This window comes from Drosophila innubila, assembly GCF_004354385.1.
Source record: "Drosophila innubila isolate TH190305 chromosome 3R unlocalized genomic scaffold, UK_Dinn_1.0 2_E_3R, whole genome shotgun sequence".
Lineage (NCBI taxonomy): Eukaryota > Metazoa > Arthropoda > Insecta > Diptera > Drosophilidae > Drosophila > Drosophila innubila.
Window position 1 is genome coordinate 16,610,405 of NW_022995380.1, and position 10,006 is coordinate 16,620,410.

The 10,006-nt window shown below is 39.3% G+C and overlaps 3 protein-coding genes across 3 annotated transcripts; 2 read left to right on the plus strand and 1 right to left on the minus strand.

The window, feature by feature from the left end:
• The first annotated feature begins 4,203 nt into the window (after positions 1 to 4,203).
• LOC117791434 (fatty acyl-CoA reductase wat-like) lies at positions 4,204 to 6,069 on the plus strand. The gene is made up of 5 exons (XM_034631189.1): positions 4,204 to 4,272; positions 4,436 to 4,548; positions 4,605 to 5,115; positions 5,184 to 5,916; positions 5,981 to 6,069. Exons 1-5 carry the CDS (start codon positions 4,209 to 4,211, stop codon positions 6,057 to 6,059), a joined length of 1,500 nt encoding a protein of 499 aa, XP_034487080.1. The 5' UTR covers positions 4,204 to 4,208; the 3' UTR covers positions 6,060 to 6,069.
• Positions 6,070 to 7,018: 949 nt separating this feature from the next.
• On the plus strand, positions 7,019 to 8,217 carry LOC117791568 (probable RNA methyltransferase CG1239). Its single transcript, XM_034631354.1, has 2 exons — positions 7,019 to 7,939; positions 7,993 to 8,217. Exons 1-2 carry the CDS (start codon positions 7,103 to 7,105, stop codon positions 8,155 to 8,157), a joined length of 1,002 nt encoding a protein of 333 aa, XP_034487245.1. The 5' UTR covers positions 7,019 to 7,102; the 3' UTR covers positions 8,158 to 8,217.
• Positions 7,965 to 9,848, minus strand: LOC117791565 (CCA tRNA nucleotidyltransferase 1, mitochondrial). The gene is made up of 2 exons (XM_034631352.1): positions 8,629 to 9,848; positions 7,965 to 8,567 (listed from the first exon to the last, which is right to left on the minus strand). The coding sequence occupies exons 1-2, from the start codon at positions 9,760 to 9,762 to the stop codon at positions 8,172 to 8,174; spliced, it is 1,530 nt and encodes a 509-aa protein (XP_034487243.1). The 5' UTR covers positions 9,763 to 9,848; the 3' UTR covers positions 7,965 to 8,171.
• Between the last annotated feature and the right edge of the window lie 158 nt (positions 9,849 to 10,006).

A 10,006-nucleotide genomic window follows, 5' to 3' on the forward strand; every position in this document is an offset into this window, starting at 1 on the left:
TATCTTTTTTTAATAAACAATTTTAATGTAATATTGCAGAAAATAAATCCATACTTATACACTGACATTCAAAATTTAAGCCACATCTTGAACTCGGAGTATTTTCATAATTTTGATCTCTATCGTTCTTGTGTTCTCAATTACTTTTCGCAGTTATCTCAAACTTTCACACCTTTGTAATGCATGATTGCATAAAGATCATTAATTTTTCTAACCAACTTAAGGAAAATGTCTAGCATATTGACAAAGCATTGACAAACTGAATGATTGATAGATGATAACTTGATAAAAAAAAAAGAGAAAAATGTTTATGAAAAGTCCAAAACTTATGAGTTGAAGACCTAACTCCATGTTTTTTTTTTTTTTGGCAAATGCTAAAAACAATTTAAGAGTACAATGTGCTCTTTTTTAAGCCAAAGCCTTAGTCTCCCTGCCTCTCTCTCTCTCTCTCTCTCTTTTGGTCTCTCTTTGATTTGCGATATTCTGCGGGCACAGGAACGAAGGTCAGCTAAATTTTGGGTACACGTAACGCTTTTACGTGTGTCCTAAACAATTGAACGCGCTGTCAAGCAACGACGCACAGCATCAGGATCCTTTGTCCTTTTGCTACCCCTTTCCATATGAATGTGCGTGTATTTACAGTCAGGCGAAACCATTGCCAAAATGTAGCATTTATAAAAATTTCAAATCATAAAAATTTCAAATCACAAATAAAAAGGGTTGATAAAGGATAAACACGACATGGTCCAGCAAAAGGCGTTGAAATTCTGACGAGAAAGTTGATGCAGGCTAAAAAAAAGATATAGCTTGAAAATGAGTAGTAGGAATATTTTTTTTTTTGAATGAAAACTCGTCTATCTCTGACCAACTGACCAGAGGCAACTTCTTAATCAGTTGCACGTGCCACAGCCGCAGCATGTGATGAGAGTGTGCAACAACAACAGAAACCCGTTTGAAGCGTGTCTTGGTCAATTGGTCAGTTGGGTCATTTAAAGGGTTAACTTGCCTGGACACGCGTCACAAGCAAAACAAAACAAAACAACAACAAAAAAAACAGAAAATAAATAAATATAAATTTACATATACGCAAACACACAATGAAAAACATTTTCCAGTTTTCTCGCTGAAAAAAAGGCTCTAGAATTGGACGCAAATTGTTGTTGTGGTCAAGGGTAAAACCATTAAGCGATTTGGAAAACGAGTTTTTCGCCGGAAAATGTAAAAGCAACAGCTTGTCCAGTCACTTGAGCCTATAATTAAGCTGTTAAGCTTTTCATATAAATATAAATCATATAAATTATATTAAGGAACTGACATATCAAATTTCCATTGGAGAAAAACTTGTATTCCCCTTTTTGCCTGTGCAAAAGGAAAATTCGATAGACTTTCAGCTTAACCCCATTTTTGGAAATCCTATACAGCCATCGATCAAGAGCGCGCGCGTTTCCGCAAATATTGCAAAAGGAAAATGTGAAGATGTGGAAAAAATTCCCACAGTGCGAAAATCGCCGTTTTCTCGACGAGGATTACAATCGTGTTGCTGTGGAAGAAAGAGAAATTTACGAGCGATCAAATAACCGAACTGAGCTATGTCAGGTATCAAAGGGTGCAAATAAAAATAAAATTGCAAGAGCTCAGAGGTCCTTGATGCTGCTGGCCTGGGGTTCAAATGTGTCACGTCTTATGATGTCACTTTTGCACACGATCAGAGGCCAACCCCCAGCACAGATAGTCATCATCTTCAAATCCAAAATCCAGAATCCTCGATCCTCCGATGCTGATGCTGATCGGGTTCACAGTAAATTACGCACAGAGGTGAAATGCAAACAATGAGAAACGTCTGCTCCTTGACGTCCTTTGGCAACCCTTCCTTAAGCATTTTTCCTTTTTTCTTTTATTTTTCCCTTTTACTTCTTATTTTTTTTTTTTGTGACGAATTTAATGATTTTTGCCTCAAAATTGAAGCGATTTTTCATTGACCCAGCTCGGGGTTGGTTCAGAGTTCGTCTTGGGGTTTTCTTCAATGTGTTTCTGTTATGCCAGCTTGAACTGCTGAATCGGAATCCATTCAACCGTAAACGTACAGACTGCGGCTTAGCAAACAGAATAGACTCGGTCTCTGCCCTTGGTCTGGTTTTCTGGGTCAATGTCGCATTAAGCCTGAATTTATGGCCTTTAAGTGCCAATAGTCATGCAGATTAATAGGCCAAGGGCAGCGAGTAATACGAGTATTAACCAGATGTTCCGCCTTTTGCTCTTACTATAAAGAACTCACAAATCAGATCAAATCAATTTGCCATCAATAAATATGCGAGCTTTGAGAAAAAGATGCGTTACTACCAAGGACTTCTGAGTTGGATCAATATATACTAAATTCAAAAATTTAAAACATATCTAAGAGTCCAAGTCCGTTCAACAATATAACAATACTTACCAACGATTATCAAACCTAACAATATCTTAATGGTTGAAATCAGGTGAATTGGAAAAGCTTAGATCGCGAAACTCAAAGAATCGGATTGTTGAACAAAAAAGAAGCTGAAAACATATCCTTGTATAATTATATTGACCAACGAACAGTTTTATTTTATGATCAACAATAGATTCTAGAAAATATTGTGCACAAGTTTCTCACACATAAGCCCTCGCATTGTTGCTCATAAAAAACATGCCACAATTTTAGAAATTTTAATTATAAAATTTTAAATCAGCCCAAAAACCCAAGAAAAAAAAATGATGTGGTAAATAGCACAGACCTTTCACTGAACCATTGCACATGACTGTTTTATATATTGCTACAACAACAATATAAACAAATAGAATAGATTTCTGGTTTTGGTAACCTTAGTTCAAAATAATTTGAAGCTTGATTTGTAAGCATATTATGGGGGTAAAGAGAGAAAGAGAAGGAGAGAGTAGAGCAAGATGCTGACCTAAAATTATAAAGTTACATAAATGCAACCCTTTTGCTACCCCCTCGGTATAAAGGCAACGATTGAATTACACATGGACCAAACGGTGGACCCTGGCCAGGATCGACCCCTGGGCAGCATAAAGGCTCAATGCGTTGTCAACTTTGCTCGGGCTTGTTAGCTGTGACGCCTCTTTCGAGGGTTGTGTGTGTGTGTATATTTAAATTTTGATGGCAACCAAAGGATTTGACCAAACAAATCCTTTCTAATTTTATTCAGGCTGCTGCCGCTGCTGCGCCTGTGCAGCAGATTAAATGCCGGACGCTGTGCAGCTTTTAGGCAGCGACGTTAAACGGGTTTTGAATTTCATATGCCACATGATGCATGTCCATGTCCCTGTGCTTGTGTGTGTGTGTGTGTGACCCATCCATCAGTGCTGAGGACATGCGGAAGCTGCAGCGCAATGGAAACTACAAGTCATTTGAAGTTTTAATAGATGTTGCATCCTTTTTTTTTTTTATTTTTGTTTTTGGTAGACAAAAGGCAAAATAGCGTAGGGAAATATAAACTGGTTTCCAATTGCGCACATTTGGTCGAGGATCCGTGGTCCATAGTCCAGAGATCTGCGTCCAGAGCACAACCCCTTGATGTGACGACTGAAATGAAATTTTATTCAAATTTTATTCGTTGCACGTCGTGCAAGTTTTCCACGGGAAATTTCTTATGTCGCGCTCTTTCTTTATTCTTATTTTTTTTTTCGGACCTTTTCAATGATTTTTCTAAAATTTATCTCTTGCCGCTTAATGATCACTTCGAACATTGTGTTTTAAGAGTTTTATGAGAAATTTTGAATCGTTTGTTTGGGAAATTAAAAAGGGTTTTGATCAAATTATAAATTAAATATGAAATGCTTTATGAATTGCTTCGCTTCGATATATAAAGGAGCTAATAGCTATTAGGAATATGCCGGCGTTTGAACCCGTGAGTAGATCTGATACCAGACTTTTCAATTCTGAGCTTTGAGATACTTTTAGCACTAACATTTACAAAGCAAAATCCTTGACCTTCCATTTGCCTCATTAGATAACATTATTCTTCCGATTAAGTTGGGCATATATAAATATATTACAGATGTATTTACATATATGTTAAATGTTTGGTTTGGTGCCTATAAAAGCAGGAAAGTATTACAATTCTAATCTTATTCGTTCGAAGAACTGCATTTGTCGATTAAGCAATTTAAGTATATATAGTTTTGTGTTAACTGACCTACCTATACATACAATGGATTCAACAATGCAGTTATTTTACAAAAACAAAAATGTTTTTATAACCGGTGGCAGTGGATTTTTTGGAAGAGGTAAGTGAATATGCGAAAAAAAAGATTAATAATTATGTCTACTTATGTCAATTTGATTATTATAATTAATAAAACCAAATTCGAGTTTTTCTCGATTATGTTTTAGATAAGAATGTAAGACATATATAAGCAACGGTTAATGGGTCATTGTGGTTTATTTTAGTAACTATTGAAAAACTTCTACGTTCAACTGAAGTTAAACGAATCTATATGTTAATGAGACCAAAAAAAGGCGTGAGTATAAAGGATCGAATTGACACATGGGCTACAGATCCAGTAAGTTAATTGCATTTCTTCAGCAATACTTTTTGTATAACTTTTGTCTTCATTAGATGTTTTCCGTATTGCTGAAATCAAATCCCAAGTTCTCGGATCAAATAGTGGCCATAGCAGGAGATTGTCAATTGCCAGACTTGGGGATCAGTGTGGAAGATCGAAAACTGTTGGTAGATCAGGTGCAGATCGTGCTTCACTGTGCTGCGACTGTAAGATTCGATGAGCGTCTCGATGTGGCACTGAACATCAACACTCGTGGCACGCTCCTTATGGTGCAACTTGCCAAAGAGATGTGTCGCCTGGAGGCATTTGTTCATGTGTCCACTGCGTTCTCGAATTGCGTGCTCCATCATATTGATGAGGTCTACTACCCGGATAAATTAACCTGTTCCTTTGACAAGATTCTTGCGCTGCGAGAAATGCTGAGCAATGATCTCATTGACAGCATGAGTCCCGCATTTCTTGAAGACTTTCCCAATACATATACCTTCACCAAGGCGTTGGGAGAGCAGGTGGTGCAGAGGGAAGCGAGAGGTCTACCGGCGTGTGTATTTCGACCAGGCATGAGTAAGTACCAGGTGTATTAGGTACTCTTTGCATTATGTACTAATTGCTAATTGTGGATATCTTTTAAGTTGTTGCGGCATTTAAGGAGCCCATCATTGGATGGACTAACAACCTTAATGGACCCATATCCATACTATTTGGTTACATAGCTGGAGTTCTACGTGTCGCGCACCTTGATAAAAATGTCATAGCTCATATTGTGCCAGTTGACTATTGTGCCAATATGGTTCTGTCCATTGCGTGGAAAACAGCTGTGGAAAATGTTCACCATAAAAAAAATGACACTGACTTATTCTTGCTAAAGGAACCGACCATTTATAACTATGTTAACAGCAATCAGAATCCCTTAAAATGGCGTAACTTTGCGAATACAATTGATAATTTAATTCATGTCTGTCCATTGGAACAGATAGCATGGTACCCATTTCTAAAGACTTACACCAATTATTGGGCCTTTAAGCTGGCGTCGCTGGCTTATCACATTCTGCCCGCACACATTATCGACATAGTATTGCGTCTAAGAGGTCAAAAGCCACGAATGGTCAAGGTGTATGATAAAATACACAATCATAATAAGAAATTAACGTTTTTTGGGATTACCAACTGGACCTTTGAAATGCACAATACGGATCGACTTATACAATGTATGTCGTCACAGGATCGTAAAATATTTGAGTGTGACATGAAGAGTCTGAATTGGGATGAATACTTTAGAGTGCTACTGTTTGGAGTGCGAGAATATCTTGCAAAAGAAAAGCCGACTGAAGAGTCCATCCAAAAAGCACGAAAAATATTGAAACGGTAAGTTTCGAGTCTAACAATCAGAATCGAGATACTTAGTTACTTCTTATTATATATTTCGCAGATTCTACATAATGCACCGTATTGTGCAAATTATTATTTACGGTGGTGTTTTAGTATTGATCTGTATATATCTTTTATAAAAAAGCTCTACAGGTACGATATAATGTAATAATCTAATTAATATAACGAGTACTAAATACAAAAGATCTAAATGAATATGATTCTACTTTTTATTTTATAGGTAGTTTTAATATATAAAAAATTGTCCTGCGCCAACTACCATCCCAACCCTTTAAATTTAAATAAGGAACTTGCCACGCGCCGGTCAGTCATGCAACTTCAACCCTTTACTGCACTTCAACTGACCACTGTCCACACACACGCATAACACGTCGTAACAATATTGGCATAATTTTTTCTATACTGTCCTCGTGTCTGTCTCTTTCTACAAAAGGGTCAACGAGCGCGGCACACGCTCTCTTGATCTAGCGGTTTCGCATTTCAAATATTCGTCGAAACGTTTAACGGATATTTTCAACAATGGTTTGAATTTAATGCTGCCAATACGCACATGTACCTATTATTTTTACATTAGCCTTGCTTTGTTATGCAAATTGTGCGAATTCTATTAACCTCCAACAATTGTAACAGTTTCAGCAGGACGAGGACATAGATAAATTGCATGCACAATAAAATCAATATATACTTCCAAACGCTGGATATCATTGCATTGATTTTGTTACGAAATGAGGGATGCTTTTTAAAGCTAATTTGCATACGGCAAAATCTATACTTTGTCAAATTAGCACTAAGATTTAATTTTTTTATGTAAGACTCTTATTATTTCTTAAATATTTATTCAATTTGGATTTATAACATACATTTATTGAGTGCACAATTTTTGAATGTAATTTTAATTTAAATAAAGACCCGCCAACTTAGCTTATCGGTAATCGAATCGGTTACTTAAGTTTAACAGAATTACTCACAATGTTAACAGAAATTACTCGCCATTTAACAGGATTGCTAACATTACTTGGTAGAGTTGTACAACAGTCAATGCCACTTGTTTGCTACATTTTGCAGCACTACACAATGCAGAATGTTCCAAACCGCTAATTTTGTTGTTGTTGACTGTGTTGTTTTTTGATGCTCAAACGCTTAAAACGTATTAAATTCCGCCATGGATGTGGTGGAAACTAACAATAACACACTTGTACCTGAAGGCAAGTTGACACAGTTTGCTGAGAAGCGAAAAGCAACAATTGAAGATGATGACAGCGAGATCAAAAGACTGAAGCACAGTGTTTCGGAATTCAGCGACAATACAGAAACTAAACAAGCGGATGTGCACGTGCCTCCTGATGGCAATGGTAAACAGATCGCCCAGCGACTGCCAGCACAGAGTCCAAAGAAACGTTTGCAACTGGACAACAGAAATGCAGCTGGCAGCAGCAACAAGGCAAAACAAACCAGAAATGAAACATTCATGTACGGCAACTACAAGCAGTACTATGGAAAGCGTATTCTGGACAAAGATTTCCACGACATACGTTTGGATGTCTTCGCTACACAGCCGCAACTATTTGGTGGCAAGCAATTGCTGGATATTGGATGCAATTCTGGTCATTTATCCATACAGATCGCTAAGCAGTTTGAAGCCAAGAGTCTCATTGGCCTCGACATTGATCGCAGTTTGGCCCACGATGCCCAAATTGCTATAAATAATATGAAACGGGCCAGCAATGTATCTGTCTCGGCTGCAGCTGGCAAGTTTCCGTATAATGTGAAATTTGTGCATGGTAATTATGTGCTAGAGGATGATGTGCTACTCGAGATCGAGCGTCCACAATACGATGTGATCTTGTGCTTGTCGGTCACCAAGTGGATACACTTAAACTTTTGTGATGCAGGTCTGAAGCAGGCATTCCGGCGAATGTTCCTTCAGCTTCGACCGGGTGGAAAGCTGATACTAGAGCCCCAATCTTTCGACACCTACAAACGTCGCAAGAAGCTTTCGGTAAGTTTAGTATATACATCATTTTCTTTCGCTAATATGCTTGTAATTTACAGGATAAAATACGTGAAAATTACAATACCATTAAATTTAAACCAGAGGAGTTCACGGATTATCTGCTCAGCCCGGAAGTAGGCTTCTCCACCATGGAACTCATGGGTCAGCCGGAACACTGCAAGGCTGGCTTCAAGCGCCCCATTCAGATTTTTAGCAAAGTCTAGTTTACTTGAACATTTTATAGAGATCGACCATTAAAAGTGAGCCAAACGTCAGAGAGGAAATACAGAGTGCGTTTCTTTTTATTAGGCGAGCCGGGAGGCGACTCCAATTTCAACAGCTCCAATACTGTGGGCAGTTTCTCCAACAATTCCTCAGATGTCAGCTTAAAATCACTGTCTGCCCACAGCAATCGCAGCTCGGAGAGAACCAGGCCCATTTTCTTGCCCGCCAGGCCATGACTCTTAAGCGTATTGCCATTGATGGGAAAGTTGGGAGTCTCCCATGCCTTGAGTTCATTGTACAGCTCCAACTTGTTGGCATACTTCAGCAGCTGCTCGACAAAATCCCGTTTTGCAAACGGTTGTAGGCACAATTTTTGATAGTCGCGAAGGCAAGTGTACTCAGAATCGACCTGCAATGAATGAATCAGTTGAATCTATTTAAACATTTTACAATTGATAGACTTGAGTTACCCGCTGTCGCTGCTGGGTGATGAAGAGCGCGAGGTCCCGCTCGTAGGCGGACAGCTTCAAGCGCTCATGTAACTTCATTGCCTCCTCGGTCGAGTGCAGCAAGCCAATCAGGTACAAGATGGGATAGTGTGGCTGCTCGAATTGAGCCAAGTCGCTGCAGAGACGGTTAAATTCCGTGACATTCGGCTGTGCCGGAAGACCACAGAATTCAGTAAGGCCACAACAATGCATCTCCAGCACTAGCTCACGCCCGAAATTTCCGATGACAATCTTCTGTAGCTCGGCCCAAATTCGCTCGCCGCTAATCCGTGACAGACCTGAAGCATTTTCCTTGATAGCAGCTAACGTGGCCTTGTCGTGGGCATTGGCATCTGGTGAAATGCGGCCGTAGAAGCGAAAGTAACGTAGAATGCGTAAATAATCCTCCTTGATGCGGACATCAGCGTCACCAACAAATACAACGCGACGTTGTTGCACATCATCGTAGCCATAAAAGTAATCGTAGACTGTTCCATCGAAGCCAAGGAACATGGAGTTTATAGTCAAATCGCGACGATTTGCATCCAGTTGCCAGTCGGTGGTAAACACCACATCCGCATGTCGTCCGTCTGTGCGCACATCAATCCGCAATGTGGTGACTTCAAAGTTCTCCTTGTTGTTGATGCGAGGCGTTATTGTGCCATGTTTTTCGCCCTTGGCATTAATCATGCGCACCTCCTCCTTACTAAACATATCCTTCATCTGATCGGGAGTCGCCGTTGTTGCCAAATCAACGTCCTTTGGCTTAATCTTCATTAGTATGTCCCGAACGGCACCACCGGCAATACGCAGCTCATAATTGTACTTTTTAAATAGCGCCACAAGAGCGTCTAGTTCCGGTGTAAATATGCTTCGAAACTCGTCACTGTCGACCTTGGTAAATGCGGGATCCTCGCGCATCCTTGGCGGCTTCCCAAGCTGTTTTATGATATCCGCCGACAGTTCACTTTCTGTCGTTTTGGCAATTTTTGGCGGAGTAGGCATGCGGCTAGCAGATGTTTTCAATAAACAAGTGTGCTGATAGAATGCGGTGACAAAGGATGCAGTGGCACGTGGTGAGACTAGAATCTTAGTAATACAACGTGTACCATGCATTTGAAAGTTTTCAAGCCGGCAATTCTATTTCAGTGCCACAAAAACAAAAGATGCGAGACAAGTAAATCACGAACAATGTTTAAACAGCTGATTGCGAGAAACTTTATTTAACAGAATGTTAACAGCTGTAAGCTCATTTCAGTATCGGTCTGTAAACGAGGTGCATGTTGGAATTATACAAGGTGAAGTGAGTACTTCACCATTCTCTATCGCCCGACCGCCACAATCTGTCTATCGCTCAAAA

Excerpts from the sequence above, each read along its gene's own strand:
- LOC117791434 (XM_034631189.1), top strand. The coding sequence starts at position 4,209 with ATGCAGTTATTTTACAAAAACAAAAATGTTTTTATAACCGGTGGCAGT. Across the intron at positions 4,273-4,435 it reads CAGTGGATTTTTTGGAAGAG|TAACTATTGAAAAACTTCTA; the intron begins GTAAGTGAATAT and ends GGTTTATTTTAG. Across the intron at positions 5,917-5,980 it reads GCACGAAAAATATTGAAACG|ATTCTACATAATGCACCGTA; the intron begins GTAAGTTTCGAG and ends TATATTTCGCAG.
- LOC117791568 (XM_034631354.1), top strand. The coding sequence starts at position 7,103 with ATGGATGTGGTGGAAACTAACAATAACACACTTGTACCTGAAGGCAAG. Across the intron at positions 7,940-7,992 it reads AACGTCGCAAGAAGCTTTCG|GATAAAATACGTGAAAATTA; the intron begins GTAAGTTTAGTA and ends TGTAATTTACAG.
- LOC117791565 (XM_034631352.1), bottom strand. The coding sequence starts at position 9,762 with ATGCATGGTACACGTTGTATTACTAAGATTCTAGTCTCACCACGTGCC. Across the intron at positions 8,568-8,628 it reads TCACCCAGCAGCGACAGCGG|GTCGATTCTGAGTACACTTG; the intron begins GTAACTCAAGTC and ends CATTCATTGCAG.